Genomic DNA, 23,295 nt, shown 5'->3' on the forward strand with positions numbered 1-23,295 from the left:
CCAGTAAAGTCAGTAAGGCTGGGAAATTGACCAATCACAGTTCATTATTCGACTTACGACATCCAATGTAGACCCAGCCTTACTGACTTTACTGGCGTGCGAAAAACGCAGCACCAGTAATTTTCATTGCTACCAACTATACTGTTTTCACTGGCAGTAACTAAATCCATTTTCGAACACATCCACTATGTCTATGGGTTATACCAAAGGTTATACTGTGGGAAAACTATACGTTTTCCCATATAACCTGTACGCCCATTGGATAATCGCTCGTCGCTCATTGCTCATCGCGTTCAGGGGCTCGATTCTTGAATTTATTCGAAGGAGAAACGTATGCGAAAATTCTGCTCTTACAAAAAAGTTGCGAGTTGATTGGCTATTCGCATGGCTTTAACCAATCGACTTTCATCTTTTCCGTCAGAGCAGAATATTCGTATACGTTTCGTCTTCGAATGATTTCGAGAATCGGGCCCCGTCTGAATCCATCCAGCTTTACATCTATAGGTTTGTTTTCTGTTCCTGCACTGGTGAACTAGTGCAATAAATTAGAGTACTTAAGACAAGTATGTATTTTTTCATTCTAGCTTACTGCACTAGTTCACCAGTGCAGGAACAGGAAACAAACCTTTTGGGTCCACTCCGTCGTTTGTTTTGTTTTGCGTCGATTCCTTCTGCGCATCCTACATTGTTCTGGGCAGACCAATGAGAGAAAAGTTATATGTGTGTAGTGTGGCTTTGATGAGTACGTATGTACAGTCGGGAGCACTGAGGTTGCGACACTTTTTTTTTATAAGTTTACGAACGCGCAAAATAATTCAGATCCTGAATTATTTTGCGCGTTCGTAAACTTATAAAAAAAAAAGTGTCGCAACCTCAGTGCTCCCGACTGTACATACACACATGTCGCTGGATTCTGCCCAGACGTATGGCGGAATACTACATAATTAGGACCGCAAAGTTCAAAGAGGTCGACAGAGGGTGGATCTATTATACTATGGTTGACTTGTAATTTCAAGACTGACTGTTTTTAGCGAAAGAAGTTGTTTTGCAATTGTAACATTCGTGAATTTGATTAGCGATGTCGAACCGATGTCGATTCGATATCGATCAACGAATTATTTCTCACTAGAAAGCCGTATTAGAGCATGTCTTTATTTAAGAATTTTAAAATAAATAACTGCATATCACGAATACCGGCTTTAGACGTCTTTCCAGAAAAAAATAAGACGTTTTTAAAAGGACAGGTTTCAAAAACGTCTTAAAAAGATACACGTATTTTCATCCCGCCCGAGCGTTAGTCCGGAATAGTTTTGCGCTGATCATCGAATGATAATTCCGCGGCGATGATCACAATTGACTTGGAGAGACACGTCGATCGTGTCCGTCGCGAGTGAAAATCCCAATCATCGGACGACACTGAATTTTTTAATCCGATGATTACGCGTGTCGCCTTGCAATCTCTCCAACTCATCGTTCACTGAGAGATCCACGACGATCCATGGAGCTGCGGTCTACGCGACAACGCGACAGTGGATAACGCAACGCGTCCCGCGGACGTTGACGAACACGCGCGCGGGTGACCGAGGGCGCGGGGAGGTCAGCCAATCAGCGGCCCCCACGATGAGGACGATGCCACGCGTATGAGGCCGCAAGAGCCAACGCGAGCCTACCAGCCCGCCGACGCAGCGTCGCGTCTCGCGCCCGCTCATTCATTGCGCGTTCTTCTGCCGGACGGTGTGTCTTCCCGCTTCTCCCGTCCTCGTCCCCGTTCGACGACCTCGTCCCAGCGAGGCAGGCCGCGACTACGAGCCGCAGGTTAAAGAGACAGACGAGAGAAAAGAGAAAGAGCAAGGCGTCCCCGATGAGCATGAGATCCGTCGGCGGATTCTGTTTGGCGGCGCTCTGCCTGGCCGCGACCTCCCTCGCCAAGGTTGAAACCGAGGACGGGGTCCTCGTGGTCACCAAGGACAACTTCGACAGCGTCATCCAGGACAACGACTATGTGCTCCTAGAGTTCTGTAAGTACAACGCACCGCCCATCCCCCTCGCCGCGTCCGCCAGCGTATCTGTTGCTCTTCCGCGAAGCTGCACCCCCGCGTCTGCACCTTCGGTACCCGGGGCCGTGACCGGCGATCGTACGACGAGAAAACGAGCGTCGATCACGAGGCTGGGAAGCGAGCCGAGCGTCGGCGAGAAACGTAGCGCGAGCGTCTCCGTTTCTCGCGTTCCGCCCTCGCGCTGCCTCGCCGACGGCGCGAGCGAGCGAGCCGGCTCCGCCAGATGCGAGGCTACCGTTACACGTCATCACTCGAGCATCCTCGAGGAGTGAGACCATCGGTCGGGGCCACTTTCCGGCGAGACGTTCCGCCCGGTTTTTTTTCCCGCATAAATCCATCTTTTTCCGTCCCCCCCCCCCGCCGCTCTCTCTTTCTCTCTCGCGTGCGCGCGCTCTGAATAATGAGGGAATCTGTGCGCGCTGAACGCGTGTCTGCTACGGGGGGAAAAAAAGAGACGTAAAGAGGAGGTCATATTTGGACGTCCTCTTTCTTTGGAGCGTTTCCGAGATGTTCCGTCCGCATCTAATTGCCGAGATTGATTTATCTCACCCTTCGGCCGCCCACTCGCGACTTCCCCGCGCCGCTTCTCGCACATTCTTCCTCCTTTTCGTCTACCAGCTATGCTCCGTTTCTCCACGCGCTCGTCCCGCTCGCGGGTGCAGAAAGGTGCGGAGGAGTGTAGCTGCAAAGATAGAACGGCTTCTTGGCGTTTTTTTTACCGTTATACGCGTCATGTAAATTGCAGTCGCCCGGCGACTGCGAGACACGTAGCGTTACGTTATGACTCTAAGATGATGATGATGATGATAATGATGACGACGACGGCGATGTCGGTAACGACGCAGCGTCCATGAAATGATACGCGATTGTAGTACGACTGGACTCGAGGACGGAATTAATCGCGTTCTTCCATCGGAATCGAAATTCGATACGCCGATTATCAATTTTAGATCGCTATCTGCCGCTTCGTCGGCTTTACCGCTCAAGCGACCATATGGTATCCCCAATGATCCGACGTTAATGAGTAAATTTTCGAAATTACTCAAGTATTTCAATTTTTCAGATATCTTATTACGGCTCCAAGATCTTTCCAGATTTTCTTGTCAATTTCATCGGCCTTGACTCCTCCGGAATCCATGGGTCTCGGTAGATTTCACCTCCCGATGCAAAATCACGATGAAGGCTTCTTATCCGCACAGCACAGAAAGATTGCAGGAAGATTGCAGAAATGTTACATTGCAAGATTGCAATATTGCAGCAACGTTGCGCAACCTCGTCCGTCCTCAGAGAGATTGCAGTGCAACATTATATCAATGTTGCAGTGCAATATTTTTGGAATAATTTGTTGTTGTACATAAGCAGAGAATTTACTAATTACATATGCATCCGGGCCTTTTTCAATACACAGCAAGCTATTGCGAAGCAACCTAAGGAGATTATGTCGCTTCGCAATAGATGGAGATTGTGAGCGACACCGCACTGATCGAGTACTTAATAAGTCGCGCATTATTGGTATCAACGAAAATAACATTATAAAATTCTCGTAATTAGAAAAATGTTTTAAATAGAAAATATAATATTTTTATTATTTTTGAAACATTGCTGCAATATTGCTATCGAAAGCTTGCAATTTTATATCCCTGCAATGTCTCTGCAAGATTGCACTGCAATCTGCAAGATTGCAATGTTTCTGCAATGTAACTGCAACCATCTGTGCTGTATGGGTAGCCACATTTAGAGTCGCTTGTATTGTTAAAAGAGGGTTCGGAATACGGGCCTATATTAATCGAGAAGTGTAGTTTTGAAAGACTTAAAATATGTCCAAGACTGAAAAATTCAGTCCCGAGAGAGATAAAACAACTGTATTCGATCACGTTTCTGCCAGAAGATAGAATCATTTTAAAGCCTGATCTACAATGAGTTGTTAGCAAAAAAAATCGAAACTACTTATTCTGGGCGAAAAAAAAATTACACGTATCGATGACGTGTCAGTTCCGTGAATTTCCGTCAGTATCAGCGATAACAAATATTGTTCTCTTGCTTTCGGCACTGACACGTCACGGATATGTGTAAATGAATACCTATGTAGTTCTGACTTCTGGCTAACGAACGATAACCGTGTTTATAAAATTAGATAGAATATGGTCAGATTACATTGGATTACATGCAAAGAAATTGCATACAATCTAATGTGATATTCTATCTATTATTTTAAACAGGAAACTCGTTGCGGATTCCAGCTTGTGCGCTAGCAAGTGTCAGCTTCGAACTGCGATAAGTCACAATTCTACATTTATATTTTCCCGTCGTAGACGCCCCGTGGTGTGGACATTGCAAAGCACTGGCGCCCGAGTACGCCAAGGCGGCGAAGAAACTGGAGGAAGCCAACTCACCTATCAAATTGGGCAAGATTGACGCGACGGTCGAGTCGGAGCTCACTGAGAAACACCTGGTGAGAGGATATCCCACTCTCAAGTTTTACCGTAAAGGGGTCCAGACCGATTACACTGGCGGTCGTCAAGCCAACGAGATCGTAAACTGGCTACTAAAGAAGACTGGTCCTCCTGCCAAAGACTTGCCAACGGTCGACGAGGCCAAGAAGTTTGTCGACGCGCACAAAGTCGCCATTGTCGGATTCTTCAAGGTACGATCTAGATCTCGACACCTCTACGTTCCCTCCCGGAAAACATTTTGCGCGTAAACACCTAGCATTATGACGACGCACTAGGATGGGATTTTGCTTACGTTACTGAGCCACTTTTGTATGCAAGTTGTTAGGTATGTGTGCTCCAAATTATACGTTGACACTCGAGCTAACCACTTGCCTGCAGAAGCAAAAGAACTAAATATATCTTCCAAGCAAAACCCAGACAAATTTCATACAAGTTTGCATGCATAAAGGCAAAATTTGCATGCAAGTATTGTTATCCGGGTTGTCTCGCGTAGGATGATCCAGGGATCTCTTGCGTCCCGAATCTGTAGCAACGCCTGTTTATATGCATACGTAACGATGTTTATTAGGATGTGGAGAGTGACGCCGCCAAGGTATTCCTGGAAGTCGGCAGCACAGTAGACGATCATGTGTTTGGTATCACAAGCGCCGACGAAGTCTTCAGCGAGTACGGAATAGAAGACGGGAAGGTCGTGCTGTTTAAGAAGGTACGCTCGCATCGGTTCGCAGGAACAGGAACGATCGTGAATCAAATTAGTTTCTACTTGTTGGAAACAAATCTCTAATTAATCTCTATTCTTTCAAGTTCGACGAAGGTAAAGCTGTCTTTGAGGGAGAGCTCACGATTACAGCTGTGCAGAACTTTATCTCTGTATTTTCGCTGCCTCTGGTTGTTGAATTCAACCAGGACACGGCGCAGAAGATCTTCAGCGGCGACATCAAGAGCCACTTGTTGGTTTTCCTCAGTAAAGAGGCCGGGCACTACGAGAAATACGTCGAGGGTATTCATGAACCGGCGAAGAAATACCGTGGCGAGGTACGGAAGGCGTCGCTTATCTTGCTCTATCGTTTCAGAAAGGAATCAACGCGACGCTTAAAAATATCTATGCGCAGGTCCTGTTTGTGACAATCGATTGTGACGAGACTGATCACGAACGTATCCTGGAATTCTTCGGTTTGAAGAAAGATGATGTACCCGCTATGCGGCTTATTAAGCTCGAACAAGACATGGCCAAGTATAAGCCCGACAAACCGGAGATAACCACCGAGAATGTCTTAGAATTCGTTACCGCCTTCATGGAGGGTCAGTTGAAGCGACACCTGCTTACGCAAGACTTGCCAGAGGATTGGGACAAGAACCCGGTAAAGGTTCTTGTCGGCACGAACTTCCACGAAATTGCCTTTGACAAGGAGAAGGACGTTCTCGTTGAATTCTATGCACCTTGGTGCGGTCATTGTCAGCAGCTAGCGCCCATTTACGAGAAGGTACGTTTCCTTTTCGCTTAGAGTTTACTCGTAATGACATGGACGGTAATGTAGCTTCGTTAATCGAACACGTTTATTTCAGCTCGGCGAAAAATACAAGGACAACGACAAGTTGGTCATCGCGAAGATGGATGCCACTGCTAACGAGTTGGAAGACATAAAGATCACCAGCTTCCCCACGCTCACGCTCTACAAAAAAGAGACAAATGAGGTACGAATCTTTCTTGCACCCAATTTCTTTTTATCGTATATTTACAATATGTTTGGAATGCGCTCATTTCAATAACTTTACTTCAGGCTGTGGAATATAGAGGCGAGAGAACGCTCGAAGGTCTTTCCCAATTTGTTGAAAGCGGCGGAGCGATTGATCAAGCTGCAGAAGAGGTACGTTAAGGGGTTATTTTTAAGCGCGAGAAAGAGGGTGGTACAAGCATTTTGGATTGAAAGACAATCAATTACAGTAATATCTTCTGGAATGCTTTTTTATAAGGTATAATCTTTTTATGTTGCAATATAATTTTATGCTATATCATTCATTTCGCCACAGGCTCAGGAAGAAGACGAGGATGATGATGTGCCAAGGAAGGACGAGTTGTAAACGCACATAATCATTATTATAAGAAGTAAAATCAACATTGACTCGTCTGTTATATTTCCTGCATCCAGTCAATGAACTCCACAATTCCCCGCTTTACAGAAATATTTCATTTCTTATAAAGATAAAAAAAAGAACTCGATGGTACATCCTCACACGTACACAAACACTGTTGTTATTTTAGGAATTAAGTTTAGGTAAATGTTGCAGTGTACAATTTGTAATTAAGAATTTACGTTCGCAGTTTTCCATAGGGTTATTGTCATAACTGATAATCAGCTATTATCAAATTGCGTACTTTCGTGACACGTAGAATAACTTTATCTTGATAGTAAAGTGCAAATTGTGTAAACAGGGAATCATAAAAGTCTGCAGTGTATTTGAGGCGCGATAATAACATAAATATACGAATCCGTATTTCTATATAATTATGCCATTTGTATTACGAATGACTCGACGTGACTTTCCGCCCTTTGAAAACTGCGGCGCTTATCGTTCGTAGTTTCGCGTTTTTATCCCACATTGTGGAACGGGAGAGTAAATCATTAATCTAAGAACATCTTAAAATCACTCTTTATTTTTTTATAAAAAACTTATTTTATCGACAGACGTCTAAACGATTTGTTCCTCATTGCGGTGCGCAAGCGGAAGCAAGTCTTCGAGCGTTGTGTGAGAGTTAGTGATTTATACATATAAACACATTCCCAACTTACAACATTTAAAACTATCACGACGGGTGATGGTTTTTTATATACATAGTTAGGATAGGCAGCCGTTTCAATGTTCTAGTTTTAATTGACTGAAACTCTAGGAAATTAGCGATGAGGTACATATTGTGAAAAAAAAGGAAGAAAAGTAAATTATATATTTATATATGTATATAGTATAAAGTAAATTATATACATTTATATACATATATACATATATACACATATTATTCTTAATATATGAAGATTATATATATATTCTATTCTGCCTTATGTCTATTTTTATTACCACTACTATTACTATACATAAATGTATGCTGTATACTATACTATGTATATAAATATAATTTTAATATTTTTTCTATACGTGTGAATTATCAAATGTGAGTATTCAAGCTCGCGCGTTCAACTTGTGTCTGACAGTTAATTGTTATGTGTGTTGTACAAATGAGCAAAACTGACGTGATGGTTACACAACCATTTACATTTCACGTAAACAGGTATTTATGGCCTACCTTATTGCCCGAGACGTTATAACTTGCAATTAACGCTTTGAGTAGCACGAGCAAATATCTTTTTCTGCGCCTCCATTAATTTCTCGCCATTTTTCTATAACGTTTTGTTTGTATTTTCTATACTAGGATCGCAGACATACGGAAGTAATGGACTGTACATCGGTCAATTTGTCAGGTTTGTACGAACTGTTACGCAATACTTTGCTAATTACGGAGGAAGTGAAGGAAATAATGAGAAGGGACTGTGACGAAGCAGCATTCGTTTTAAAACCATGGCAGGTGAAAATAATTGTTGAAAAACGAACCGACGAAGGCATTTGTAACTGTAAAAAAGTATGATAATCGATTCATTTACGTACTTTGATTTATAATTTATGATTTTACCTATTTGTATTTGCATGGATTTGTTTATCAATAATTAATAGAATGAAGCTGAAGCTAAGGAGATCGCCGCGGGGATAAGCAGAGCGATCATTCTGGCACAAGAGCTGCGCGAAAAATTGAAGCTTAACGTAGCGTCAAAGAAGAGAGTCTTACGGAAGGACACAGTTGAAAATATTTATTTATCCAACCCCGTATCGATTAGCGATCGCAGGAAAATACTGAAGAGCAATATTACAACGCGAAATGCAAATACTGCAAAAAGCTCTGACTGCAAAAGATTAAGTGCACCTCGAAACAACAGAGCAGCTTCCGTCGTGACGAGAAAATCTGTCTGTACAAAGCAAAGTAACGCAGTCGATAAAATACAGTCAAAAATATCGTCTGCAAAAGTCTCAGGAAGGCCAAAGAAAGGGAAGAATTTTATACTGGAAAATAAATTAAACGTTAAGAAGATAAGCTCGGCAAATAAACCACAAGTTAGTGGTAGTAATCCTAATGATATCCCACAAAATGTACGTAGCAATAATAGTGTGTACAATAGAATGTTGGAGAATGTTAAATGTAACGTAGTTTCTTCGCGCATTTTTTATTTCAGTCAAGAAAGTCTCTACCACCTGAGGCGTCAGCTGCTGAATTGAGCAATTTGATACACAAAATGACGCGGCAATCTACCAAGAGTGCTTCAATTTCTTTTCCTGATAATATTAAGGACGATTGTCCATTACATGGGAATAATGCGCCTCAATCCGTTCAAGAACAGATTGCAGCAATAGATGTAGTGGAAGCACTTCGACATTTTAATGTACCGAATGATATTGTTAAGGTACTGAGAGTTTACCACGCGTTTTTGAAAACTGAAATGGATAACTTGAGCGATACTAAAGAGGATAGATACAAGAGATCGGTCGATACTTTCCTAAAAGAATTTGAAACGATGGTAAATATTGTATAAATATGAAGAGAGGGGACGTGTGCGTCGACTTCTTGTATTAATCTTATCTTTATAATTGTTGTAGAATATAGTTATGCAAGATTATTTGTTAGAAGAGCCTCAGTTGCTTAATGAGACAGCAAAATCGATAACTGCATTCAGTAGCATTTTTAGTGAAAATTTAGATTCGATACAATCCAACGATAAGATCACTGAGCTGGGAGCCTCCTTCAAGCAGTATGACATGAAGAATATTGCAGAACCGATTACAAAAAATCCGCCCTGTAATTTTCCCTTGGCGGAAGGATGGATGTCGAACGGCATTTGGAATGTTTCTTGTATGGCGCACTTTCAAAGTAATATACATACATGTGTAAAGTGTGAAATTACTAGCTTTAAATCTCATTTTAATTTTGCTCAACTCTATTTTGTTGCAGATTTTTCTAGAGCATACAACATTAAGTACTGCAATAAGAAGCAACTTTTGTCGCTGTACGAAGCTATACAAAAATTGCAGCGCACCAAATACCTGAATATATGGATACAAATTATTTTACGTGACGTGATACCCACCATCAAGTCTAATCTCGAGCCTACAAGCGCGGAATACGCGCAAGCGTATAAGACAATGTTTATTCTTTATCAGGGATTAAATCCCAAAGTACCAGTCTTAGTGAAGACCGATATATAGCTAAGTCTCACACCACAATATATTCTCTGTTGCTATAGTAACCACTGTGCTTGTATTGTCTAATTGATATCCGCTTTTCATGACCGGAATTCTGTAGAAATGTATTTTTTGTTCTAATATTGTGCCACGATGATAACTGAAATGTTTTGTATCGTTAAGTTATTTACTCTTAACAAGTATGGAAAATAAAATTTTTATCAACTAAAGTTGTAACGCGAGTGCACCCTAGATTTGTTTATTTCCCTACGTATAATTTAAGTTACCTTTGTATACAATGGATGTAGAGTATGCCTATACGAAGAAGAGAATGCATTTCGGGAAGAGTTGCAATTTCTCTGACGTTGATAAAATAGAAGTGGAAATCAAATCAAATCCAGCGTTGATGAGTAATTATGTTAGAACGGATCCTGTGACGCACGCTACGCAATGCAGCAAAGTCTATGCGGTTCACGAGGTATAAATATGTTTTAAACGACATTTATATATGTTAAGTGTACAGTAAAGTTATAATACGTTCTTTGTTCAGGTAAATACAACTACCGCGACGTATAAGGACAACAAAATGTTTCACTACGAGGGCGGCTGGCCGAAGGACATAAATATGAAAGATCTAGAGCAGACAGTCAGATATAGACGTAAGATCGAAAAGGATGAGCTGTATATTCACACGATGCTTCAACTATTACCTGTAAATATCTGTAAACAGTCTCTTATCTCGATTTTCTTAAAACTATTGAAATTATATACTCGTACGGGACATTGTTTTCAAAGTCGATGGAACACTGCATTTTGCAAAACAACGCTTGCAACATTTATGAGCAATATTTCGCCGACGTAGAGGCGACCCCGCTGATCCAAAGAACTTTCTCGCGCACAGTAAACGTTTACCGCGATCCTTTAACGATGAAACGGCAAATCACTTATCTGTCATGGTCGCCGGACCAGGGTAATCGTTTTGCGGCCAGTTATTGCAACGTAGATTTCAAGAAGACCTCCAACAGCAACACCTCGTACATCTGGGAAGTAGGTGCGTTGAGCGAGCATGGCTAGAGTCGAGGTTGATTGATTGTTGATTGGTATAATTACGAAGTATAACTCCGTAGAAAACCCGAATAATCCTTACATAACATTAAAACCCTTTTGCCCGATTTTGACGTTGGAGTACAATCCCAAAGACAGCAACACCTTGGTAGGTGGTCTGATGACTGGACAGGTGGCATGCTGGGACATTAGGAGGGGATCAGAAATGATAGACACCAGCTCGGTCGAGTTTAGCCATAGAGATCCCTGTGATAAGACCCTGTGGATTAATTCCAAGACTGGTACCGAGTTTTTCAGCGCGTCGAAAGACGGACAGGTATAATTTCGCACGAGATAGCGATCACCGCGTCGACGATAAGTCTACCTGTTGTTTGTTTATAGATAAAATGGTGGGACACCAGAAAGTTGCAAGTTCCGACAGAAACTTTGGTGATAGATCTGCTGAAACCGGAGAATCAGGACGTGGACAAAGCTACTGGCATCTCGGCTCTTCAGTTTGAACCTTCGATGGGTACACGGTTCATGTGTGGTTTGGAAAATGGTACGGTCAATCTGTTCCTATATATTATAGTAGCACAGTGCATTTGCTAAACATTGGCCCAATACAACCAAATATTAGACCAATGTTTAACCAATATTTGGCCAATTCACTGTGCTACTAGGGTCGTCGTTGAACGAACTGCATTTAAATGTAACATCATGGACACATGATAATCTTGCTACGCTTATACTTTAACATGACTTAATGATAATATGTATTGCGCAAGAGATTACTTCACTAAACTTTTCAAGTAAAGAAAGATTTGAGTATAACTATTTTAACAACGATGAATATTTCTCGGTCCTATTTTGATATAAATCAAATTGAAATTTAAACGCCCATTGAATTAGGACTAGGCAAGGTGGTGGTCATTAAATAGCTGATGACTGGACAGGTGGCATGCTGGGACATTAGGAGGGGACCAGAAATGATAGTGAATCCATATACCGTATTTTTCCTACTCTGTACTGTGCGCCGTTACTATCGGACATATAACACAGATTTTCCCCTCGGTAGGATCATTCTCGTCAGTGAATTCACATGTTCTAAAAATCGCAGAGCGATTTTTACAAGTTATTTTAATTTAATTTTAATGCTATACTTAGCATTATAAATTTACCCTTTCCCCTATTGAATTAAAATTCTTATTGCGAAAGCGTTTACAAAGTTTATATATGTTATTGCGAACAATATTACCTACAGCCCCAGTGGTCGAGCTGGTTAAGACGCCCGCACGGATTGAGGGAGGTCCCAGGTTCGAGTCCTGGTTGGGGTAATATTTTTCGCAATAAGAATTTTAATTCAATAGGGGAAAGAGTAAATTTATAATGCTAAGTATAGCATTAAAATTAAATTAAAATAACTTGTAAAAATCGCTCTGCGATTTTTAGAACATGTGAATTCACTGACGAGAATGATCCTACCGAGGGAAAAATCTGTGTTATATGTCCGATAGTAACGGCGCACAGTACAGAGTAGGAAAAATACGGTATATGGATTCACTAAGCTATTTAATGGCCACCACCTTGCCTAGGTCCTAATTCAATAGGCGTTTAAATTTCAATTTGATTTATAACTATTTTATTTTTCAAAAAATTCAAATTTTAATTCTTTTAAAAAAATTTGCATGTTTTGTAAGTAAATTTAATCGAGAACATTGATTGAGAACATAAAATTACACGAAGAGATAACATAAATCATTTCTTCAATAACAAAAAAATTTTACTATCTTGAAAAGTTTTTATTTGGTTTTTTTCTTTAACTGATGAAATAGGTTCGCTCTACCCTATACCCAGAAAACATTTTGCGTGCAAACATCTAGCATTATGACGATGCACTTGGATAGGATTTTGCTTGCGTTGTTGAACCATTTTTGTACGTGAGTTATTCGATATTTGCGCGTAAAGTTATACGTTAATACATGAGCTAACTACTTGCGTGCAAAAGCACAGACTAAACGTATGTAATTATGCAGAAGACCGACGCCCTCATGGATTTCAATGACCTTTACATATATAGTCACCTTTGGGAAAATTTACTTTAAATGAAATTAAAGTTTTTAAAAGTAATCTTTCAAATCTAAGAAGTTACTCTTAAAAAAGTTAAAAGTTTACTTAAGAAATTTTAGACACTTAAAGTAATTTTTAGATAGCCAAGTCTGTCAAAGTTCCCGCTAGAAGGCTGCGCGGCATAGCAATTTCTCGTAAGAAGAAAACCGCAAGCGGTATTATAAACTATATTATATACTTTTCACAATTCTTAAAGTTTTCTTTTAAATTCTTAAAGTAAGTTTAACGTTTACCTTAAATAAAAGTTTAAAGCGTCTAAATTTACTTTTCCTATTTCTTACTTTTCTAAAGTAAAATTTTAAGGTTTTCTAAGGTATATTCTCCAAGAGCAAGGGGGAAGAAGTTTACAGAACAAAACTGTTGAACACTAATTGAAAATAACAAAATATTACCATTGTAAAATTAGAAAGATTTATTCATTATTATCTTCACATATTGGGTACATACATCTGTGACATAATATTAAAGAAAGCTTCAATTCTTTCATTGTATTCAAAACATCGACGAAATAAAAACTCGGCTAGATATCCTATATGTAATGTTCTTTACGAGTTCGATGTCGAGGAATATTTCTGCTCTATTTATACAAAAAATAAATCAAACATTCCCTGACACCCTGTATAACTAAATATGATTGTTATATTTTTCAAACTTTTTGTTAATAACTTTTTAACAAACAACGAGCGACGGCTAAAACCTCTTGAAGGTCACTCAGGAGAGTAACCTTGACCTTGACAACATATGTGAAGATTATTGAAATTCGTGAGGGCGTCGGTCTTCTGCATAAGTACCTAAATATATCTTACGGGTGAAACTCGGGCAAATCTCGTACAAGTTTGCATGCGTGAGACAAGCAAAATTTTGCGCCCAAAAATTGTTATCTGGGTAAGAACGCAGCATATAACTTTTGATAACTATTTGATAACAATAAACTTACAAATTATAAATTTTTATGAAAAAGAAACAAATAAATACTATGATATGACAATGAGAATAGTTTTTCCCTTTAGGTGTTGTAATATCAGGCAACCGCAAAGGTAAGACGCCCGGCGAGAAGATTGCAACTAAATTCAGAGCCCAGTATGGGCCGGTCATAAGTCTGGAGAGAAACCCGACATTCGTAAAAAATTTCTTGACAGTCGGAGATTGGACCTCGAGGATTTGGTCGGAAGATTGTAGGGAATCTTGCATAGCTTGGACGCCGTAAGCTTAAAAATAACGGGAAATTAGTTTATAGCAGACCTTTGGCCTTGTTATTTGATATTTCAGTGGACATCGAGTTTTTTTAACGGGTGGTGCTTGGAGCGCTACGCGTTATTCCGTGTATTACTTGATCAAAGTTGACGGAACTTTAGATGTGTGGGACTTTTTAATTCAGCAGGACAGCCCGGTTCTTAGCATAAAGGTACCTAATTAGGCTAATATTGCTTATCGATGATATAAATTTTAACGATATTCGTTCGAAGGTCTGCGATGAAAGTTTGACTTGTTTACGACCTCACGAGCAGGGTCAACTGGCTGCAGTGGCGAATAAAAAGGGCTCGACTTATCTGCTCGAATTTTCGGAAGCTTTGACAATTAATCAAAAGAATGACAAATTACTATTAACTGGGGTAAATATCAGATTGATAAAAAATTAATTTTTTCTAAAACTTTAAAAATTAAAATCATTTAGACACTAACATCCTGTCTTGGCTCTTACCCATACAGCAATGAAACATTTCAAAAACATTTGAAAAATGTTGTAATGAAACATGAAATGTTACCAAAAAATATTCCAGAGATATTTCAAAAATGTTTCAGACATATCAAATGTCCGCTTCAAAATGATATCAGAAATGTTTCTTGAACTGTTTCTCAAATGTTTATGAAATTGTTTCTGAAATATTTCTGGAACTATATCTAAAATGTTTATGAAACAATTTCTGAAATGTTTCTGCAAGTATTTCTTAAATGTTCATGAAACTGTTTCTAAAATGTTTCTGGAACTATCTCTGAAATGTTTCTGCAAGTATTTTTTAAACGTTCATGAAACTATTTCTGAAATTTTTCTGCAACTATCTCTGTTATGTTTCTAGAACCATTCCTGAAACATGTGTGGCACAATTTCTGAAATGTCTATGGAACTGCGTCTGAAATATTTCTGAAACTCTTTCTGAAACCTTTCTCATATCTGATAATAAACAATTCAAGATTTATATCGATTATGTAATAATTATTGTGTGATAATTAAAGTAGTGACAATATTACAGAAACATTTCTGAAATATTTCATTGTTATATATATTTCATTTTAATATTTCAATGTAATGATTGGGCACGTTCAGCAAACACAACTCATCATTGAGCGCGCAGTGATTCTTTAATATAATTCGCTGAATTTAAAGGCAAGAACCAATCATATTAAAGAATCACTGAGCGCTCAATGATTACCCATACAGCAAAATATGTTTCTAAAAGGTTTCAGAAGTATTCGAAAGTTTCGGAAACATTTTATATGTCAATTACATTTCAAAAATATAAAGAAACGAATTTTTGAAACATAACGATGTAATGTATCAAAAACGTTTTAGAAATATTACATTGGAATAACATTGAAGTGTTTCAGAAATGTTCCTGAAATATTTCATTGTACCATTTTCCAGTTAGTAACAAAAAATGAAATATAAAAATGTTTCTGAAACATAACATTGACATACTTTTGATAAACAAGATATTCATTAAAAAATCAACGTTTTAAAAACACGACTTTGTAAAATACACATTGAAATTAATTACAGGAATATACAAAATAAATAATATGTATTTTTGTAAACAATTTCACACAAATTTTTTGTATAAAATTAGTCATATAAAAAATATATTTCGGGAACCTTTCAAAAAGACTTCAGAAATATTTCATGTTACATCAATACATTTTTGAAACTGTTTTTAAATTACTCTCAACGTAAACGTACTACAAACAATTCACAATTCAATGGAACGTCTAAATATTGGAATATTTATTAGCTTTTTCTAAGGTGCATCTCTGATCCAGCCATACAATTCACAATAGGTGCTTTCAGCGGACACAACTGATCAATGATCACCGAATTGAGAATTATTTGTAGTACGTTTACGTTGTAAAAATAATTTAAAAGTGATTTTAAAAATGTATTGATCAAACATGAAATATTCCTAAAATCCCTTTGAAATGTTTCAGAAATATATTTTTTATATGATTAATTTTATATAAAATTTCTGTGGAATTCTTTGCGAACAATAAATATTATATATTTCGACCGAAACGTTTAATTAAGTTAATCTTTATGTTAGTTTAACAATAAATTATTTTATATTTTGACATGTACATCTCGTCACGGCTCAGAGCCCTTTCTTCTTGATTCTGATTTATATCATACGAGCCTTTGTCACACAATTATATATTTTGTATATTCCTGTGATTAATTTCAATTTATATTATATTATACAAGGTCATGTATTTAAAATATTTTTGAAATCATACTGTTTATCAAAAGTATTTCAATGTTATGTTTCAGAAACATTTTCGCATTACATTTTTGTCACTAACTGGAAAATGGTACTATGAAATATTTCAGGAACATTTCTGAAACACTTCAATGTAATGTTTCCAATGTAATGTTTCTAAAATATTTCTGATACATTACATCGTTATGTTTCAAAAATTCATTTCAAATTTACGTTTTTAAAATGTATCAATGATACATGAAATGTTTCCGAAACCTTGAAATATTTCAGAAACGTATTTTGCTGTATGGGTATTGCTAGATCCTTATTCCTTCGAATTGTGATTTCACGTCAGAGCCTTATGAATTTTATTGTTTTATTTTATTTGTCTATTAAAATCATAAAAGCTATGAAGGGAAAAAGAAGAGATTGAATATTTCATTATTTTGTTATTCATTAATTTTTAATAACATGTGTATCTAATTAATAATTATTATTATTCTTATTGTCGTATAAATGATTATTTTATCGTCTATTTTTTTAATTACACAGTTATACATTTTTAATTTATTTTGAAGAGCTTAATAAAAAAACTTTTAGACAATCTAACTTTATAGACTGTAATATAACAAATGACACAGATAGTATTTCTAATTTATCTCAATGTATCGTGCAAATTTTTACGTGAGTTTTCGCTTTTATATTATATTATAATTTAATATACATATAATAGATAACTGTTAACTTTTTAGCTTCTTGATCGTGAAACGCGTCGTGAAAAAGTGATAGAAGCGAAAAACAGAGAACAACGATTGAAAATGAAGACCTTGAAGATGCATGGTGAATCGGATTTCACCGATGCTTCCATGAAACCGGATGAACGGGAAGATTCTAAGGAATCTTACGACGGCTTGAGCAACGCACCAATAGTGCAATGTGAACAGGAATATGAAAATATGATAAACGCGGTAAGGAGATTTTGCATCACTGAAAAATATCTAATAAATTCCACGCTCGCGTAAATAGGTTTCAAATACTGATTATTATTCTACAGGAATTAACGCGACAAGCAGAAGCAAATGCCGTTGAACTGAATAACAACGTGATGCAGAATGGTGCGATTATAAATTAAAATAATTATACATATAGTTATAATATAACTGACGTAATTTAATTATGAATAATTAACGTAAGATATTTTTGCTTACTTCTATTAAATTATTACAATATAAATTGTAAGAAATAATAGGGAGAAAATTTAAATAATCGAAGAACCGAATGCTTATTAAAATAATATTTTCACATTTTTAATATTAATATTATCAGTGATATTTTACGTCGACTTTCTTTATATATATACATATATACATATTATATGAACAACGCTCGCGTGGCCTTCGCTTGCTCGCTTCGCCTTTTTTCTTTTAGTATTTCCTTCATCTTAACTCCCCTCTTCTTTCTGTTCTTAATTTCTATATCTCTGACATCATTGGCAGAGATAGAAATGTAGGCGGCGCTTTAAAATAACGGTTGTAGCATCCCTTAGAGTTCTTGCTAGCAATATTTTGCGAATTGAGATCATTTCACAACTTGCTTCGTGCTTGAAGAGAACATTTTCTGCATTATTTCTAGATTTGCGTTTTTTACAGCAAAGTCTTTAATAACGTGGTAAGTGTAATTTATACAAGGTGTCAGTGAACGTTTGGAACTTAATTTTTGTGTAGATGGTGCGCACCAAACTGATTGTGAGTCGAAAAGTCATCTACCATTTTGCAAATTTTGTAATAGTTAACGAGTTATTAATTATAAAAATCTACGTGTTAGCCCAGTCAATCGTCCAGTGTAAGCATGCGGCGAGACGTGGCCAGCCGCCAGCCCGCGATGTTGTTAGGCACGCGGGAAATTGTTTATTATACGTCTACGGAAAAAATGTTCTCGTAAAATTTACCCTGAAAATCGTGTAATCGTGGGACATGGCATTTTGAAGAACTTCGTAAAAGTTTACCATACATTTTACTAGCATGGTAAAATTTCAGAAAACTCAAAATTCTTTTTACTAGTAAATTGTATACTAGACGAATTTTGTGAGATTTTTCTGAAAATTTTTTTTGAATTTGCTAGTAAAATGTATGATAAAATTTCAGAAAACTCTCACAAAATTCTTTGAAATACCGTGTTGGTTCACGATTATAACATTTTCAGGATAAATTTTAAAAGAAAATTCCGTGAGGCTGTTGCCGCTTTTAATAAACTTGTTCGGATTTATCGACCTCAAATTAATAAAAATTGATTAATTTTATTTTCGAGGTATTTTCGTTGTAGACCAGTGTAATATATATATATATATATATATATATATATATATGCCGAACAATCCGAGTTTTTCATTATATTTTTTAACTGATTTCATGACTTAAGACTATCGTTACGTTTATCGCGAAACTCATTTTTCCAAATTGTGTATGTGCACCCAATTAAGATGTCACACAACGCTTTTCTGGTTCAAATATAATAATATTCATATGTTTGCGCGATTAAATATATAATTTATAAACTTATAATTCATAAACAAATATCCAGTCGGTGATACTGATTTGTCTAACAGCACAAAAATTGTGTGGTAGCTACTTGTTTTGTTTTTGTACACACGTATCAATTGTTAATTTATTTCTCAAAAGAATTTGTTTTTTTTTTAGGGAGTACACGATGAACCATTCGTCGCAGAATCCGCACTTCCCACCTACGCTTGATTTCTCATACTTATCCACTTTGTCGCGACGGAAACAAAAGCGGCTAATAGGAGAGTATTTGTATCCGCTAATTCACAGCATATACCCGAATTTTATGCCTCACAAGCTTACTGATATCCTATTAGACATCAATTCTATCAATGCATTGGTCGACATGATAAATAATCCTGTGATCTTCAATATGAAACTCAAGGAAGCTATAATAATACTCCAAACTTATTATGGTATGAGTAGTACAACTTACAATTAGTGAGAAAGGACCTGACGTCGAGGAACAATAGTTACCGCGATGACGTCCTTCAAAACTATATGATTATTTAAGTTTAATTTTTTTAAATTTAAGTTTAATTAGTGTTGAATTTGTATTTGTACATGGAAAAAATGCTGTTGTTGAATTATAAAAAAATGAAGTTGTTCGAATGAAACGTTGACGTCACGAGTTGCCACAAACATAAATAATTCACTCAATTGTATTTGCTATGGATTGTAATTTTAAGCATTGAACTAAATGCTTATTAAGAAAAACTAAATGATTATTAACCCTTTCGAGACTGCGGGTACACATATACATATATGTACCATTAGTAACACGTAGGACTAAAAATAGTTTTCGCTATTTGAAACTTTACAAACATGAAAAAAGTTAAATAATTAGGGCTACTCTGCATGAAAAAGAACCGTCTTGAAAGGGTTAAAACAACTATCTGATGTTTTTATTAATTAATACTGATGCTGTTTCAACAATTTTATTTCAATTGCAGGTAAATATTTATCCTTACTTAGCACCCACCAATCGACTTCCGTTTGATCTTGATGTTGACCTTGACCCCCAAGGAGGTCAAGGTCATTGCCCATTCCCGTCGCTCATTGTTTGTTAAAAAGTTATGAAGAAAATAAGTTTGTATCGGGTTTGCATATTTCTGTAAAGCACCAATATTCTTGTGTGCGTATGGATTTACAAATGATGGAAAATTATCTGCTTTACAGAACAGTTAACCCGGGTTAAATATATATAAATATGCCGACCCATCTAGAGTTACAGTTTGCCTTAAATTTCATGTTATAAACACTTGAAAACCCATCTAGAGTGTCCGATCGAGTCCGTGTCCGATCGGGCCTGTGTCCGATAGAATCTGTGTCCGATTGCAACCATATGTGTCCGATGTAAAATGTGTCCGATCGAGCCTGTGTCCGATCGGGACTGTGTCCGATAGAATCTGTGTTCGATTGCAACCATATGTGTCCGATACAAAATGTGTCCGATCGGGAGTGTGTCCGATAGGAACGGTGTCTGATCGGGACTGTGTCCGATTGGGGCTGTGTCCGATCGGGACTGTGTCCGATCGGGAAATATATATTGTCGTGTCCGATCGGTTATGTGCGCAATCGGGACTCACTCTACACATAAACCAAACTTATTTTCTTCATAACTTTTTAACAAACAATGAGCGACGGGAATGGGCAATGACCTTGACCTCCTTGGGAGTCAAGGTCAACATCAAGGTCAAACGGAAGTCGATTGGCGGGTGCTAATTGTAAGGGTAAATATTTACCCAATTGCACTAATCTTGTTGATATAACATTTTTCCGTGTATATATTATAAACACGAAAAAAACAACTTTGATGTGATCAAATAAATCTGTTTGTTTAGAATTAACCGGTGATTTTGATTGTCTAATGATTATATTGAATAAATCTTTTTTATTTTAAGGACATTTATCGGTAAATAGATTTTCTATGTATAGTGTTTGCTTCAAATTTGGACCATACGTTATTAATAGTGTTATCTATATGCCTGCTGAATTTTAAAAACCTGTCCGTACCGAAGTCAAGATATTCAATATCAAAGTTACTCGTATAGTATAGGCAAAACGTGTTCTACAGAGATATTTTAATTTATCATGATAGAAAATGCTTATGTATTTTGCTCAAAAACTAATCTAAAATTTTCCGTCTGACGACATTTCGAAGTGTGTCGGTTAATACCTTCACAAAGGCAACATTGTTCGATCTTCGCTTTTCATAAAGCGTGCTAGTGTATAGGGTGTACATACATATATACGTGTATACATTAAGACGTAGAGCTGCGTTAATTGTGTAGAGTGCGAAAACTTTTGGCTACGATTATAGCCGATAAATGCCCTTAAACTAATAAAGTTGTTTTATTTATAATGTTGTCTAACTTCTTTTTTCTCCTCTTTTCTTTTCCATGTTATAATTTACTGTAATAAATGCGAATATAAAATAATCACAGTTTGAAATACCTACAAAAGAACTGAAAAGCTTTTTTCTTAAAGTATGGTAATAAATGTTCATGGATAGTCATATTTATTTGCTTGGAATTTTACGGATTTAATTTGATAAAGCTGGAAGGACACACCTGCAATGATAGACTATTCTTGTGCTTGTCTACATTTCGCAAATTACCTAATGTATTGTGAAATTTATTTTCTATTTTCTTTTCTTACTTTTCCTGTTGCGAAACACATCGCTAAATGAAAAGAACCGTTAAAGAAGTTCTCAATTGTTACATAAATCACCTTTTCACGCCTGCACTTCCGTCCTTCTGGAAAACTTTTACTTCTTTCAGTTCTGAATAGACGTATAAATAGGATTTTTGGCAACAGGTGGGCATCAACTACACTGAGAAAAGAAAGTTATTGAAATGACTAAATACGTTTAGTCGGCAGAATTTCTTCAGTTTAAATATTATATGTACATGTTTTTAAGTTAAACATATAGTGACTCATTGAAATATATATTATGATGAATTGACGAATATTTTTATAAAGTGATAAATATTTACTTGGCAGCCCGTGATCGCCGCATATAGTTAAATAAAAAAATATTTCTTCATTCAATACTTTTCTTCTTAGTGTATAATAAAATTGTAGTGGAGACTTCGTTTTTTAGTTATAAGTATATAAAAATTCGAGAAAATAGTTATTACATAGAAATAGTTATAGGAGAGACGAGAGGTTTGGGAACGTTCCTTAAAAACGCCTTGTAACCCCAAGGGGATTCAATAAATCATACTACTGCATAGAAATAGTTATTACACAGAAATTCGATCTTAGAAAAGGCAAATTACTCCTATTAATAAACAGATGCAGACATAGACTTATTAGCAACCGAATATTTTCCGATCCTGAACTCGCTCCCTCCCTCACAACGATCCTGTCATCCCCTCTCTCAGTTTCTTCTATTTTACCTTTCCTCCCTTATTTTCCAATTTATTGCTATTTTTGACATTGGTTCTCTACCCACCATTATTGTAACGTCATCCACACTGTTCGGCACGGCTCGTGGTGAGTACATACCTTCTCTGTCTTCTCTTTTCATTGGCACTAACTTTTTAATTTTTAAGACTTTCGTTTCTTATTTCACTGTTACAGCTTTTGTTAAATGAAGATGACTATAAATTTATTCGCGTGTTTGTTTGCGCACTTTTGTATCACGATATATTACACTTCTTATATGTTAGATTACGAAACTTATGTCTGTGTTATCATATACTTTTAACATGTTTAACTGCGAAATCTTTAGATAGGCCCGTTGTATACATTTGAACAACACCGATTGCGATTCTCTATTGTAATTTAATTTAAATTATGGATGTTTTAAATTGTAACTAATTGTAAGTATCTTTGTTATACTGAAGATGGTCGAATAAGGATTGAAAAACGTATACAGTTTTTATTAATTAAATTTTATTTTTGGACACTACTACCCTGTTCAGACTCTGAGCCCCTTATCTTATCATCCGATACATTTATGTTTGTATATAATATGTATGTTGTTTACTCATCTCGGGCTTAGGTTTACCTACTTTTGGTATCGGTATAATTGTTGACGTTTTCCACCTATCTGGACATTGACCTATTCTCAACGAATCATTAATTACATCCACCAATTCGTCCTTTATTACACAAAATTGATTTCATTAATTCACTTGATATTCCTTCCTCTGCTCCTTTCTTATTAGGCAAATTCATAACAATTTTCTCCAAATATTTTGTATCAATCATTTCGATATGTTCTAATATCTCTGTCACTTCTATAATAAAAATAGAGAGAGAGAGAGAGAGAGAGAGAGAGAGAGAGAGAGAG

General features: G+C 36.9%; 4 protein-coding genes across 4 annotated transcripts in view; 3 read left to right on the plus strand and 1 right to left on the minus strand.

Moving 5' to 3' along the window:
* LOC105558429 (methyltransferase-like protein 22) overlaps positions 1-2,733 on the minus strand; it is a 10,077-nt gene extending 7,344 nt beyond the window's left edge. Inside the window, exon 1 of the mRNA XM_012006109.1 lies at positions 2,607-2,733. The gene's annotated coding sequence lies outside the window, so the exon portion shown is untranslated. The remainder of the gene's footprint in view (positions 1-2,606) is intronic.
* LOC105558428 (protein disulfide-isomerase) lies at positions 1,636-7,017 on the plus strand. The gene is made up of 8 exons (XM_012006105.1): positions 1,636-2,018; positions 4,370-4,701; positions 5,079-5,216; positions 5,315-5,545; positions 5,623-5,994; positions 6,077-6,205; positions 6,292-6,378; positions 6,542-7,017. The coding sequence occupies exons 1-8, from the start codon at positions 1,862-1,864 to the stop codon at positions 6,590-6,592; spliced, it is 1,497 nt and encodes a 498-aa protein (XP_011861495.1). The 5' UTR covers positions 1,636-1,861; the 3' UTR covers positions 6,593-7,017.
* A 497-nt stretch (positions 7,018-7,514) lies between these two features.
* On the plus strand, positions 7,515-10,019 carry LOC105558427. The gene is made up of 5 exons (XM_012006104.1): positions 7,515-8,144; positions 8,237-8,707; positions 8,791-9,132; positions 9,212-9,482; positions 9,564-10,019. The coding sequence occupies exons 1-5, from the start codon at positions 7,959-7,961 to the stop codon at positions 9,815-9,817; spliced, it is 1,524 nt and encodes a 507-aa protein (XP_011861494.1). The 5' UTR covers positions 7,515-7,958; the 3' UTR covers positions 9,818-10,019.
* A 33-nt stretch (positions 10,020-10,052) lies between these two features.
* LOC105558426 (dynein intermediate chain 2, axonemal) lies at positions 10,053-17,599 on the plus strand. Its single transcript, XM_012006102.1, has 10 exons — positions 10,053-10,271; positions 10,344-10,505; positions 10,589-10,844; positions 10,921-11,174; positions 11,240-11,399; positions 13,978-14,170; positions 14,237-14,372; positions 14,434-14,580; positions 17,187-17,402; positions 17,489-17,599. Exons 1-10 carry the CDS (start codon positions 10,092-10,094, stop codon positions 17,564-17,566), a joined length of 1,782 nt encoding a protein of 593 aa, XP_011861492.1. The 5' UTR covers positions 10,053-10,091; the 3' UTR covers positions 17,567-17,599.
* The last annotated feature ends 5,696 nt before the right edge of the window (positions 17,600-23,295 follow it).

Source organism: Vollenhovia emeryi, unplaced genomic scaffold (assembly GCF_000949405.1).
Source record: "Vollenhovia emeryi isolate VEMERY1.0 unplaced genomic scaffold, V.emery_V1.0 DF939345.1, whole genome shotgun sequence".
In the NCBI taxonomy this organism is placed as follows: Eukaryota; Metazoa; Arthropoda; class Insecta; order Hymenoptera; family Formicidae; genus Vollenhovia; species Vollenhovia emeryi.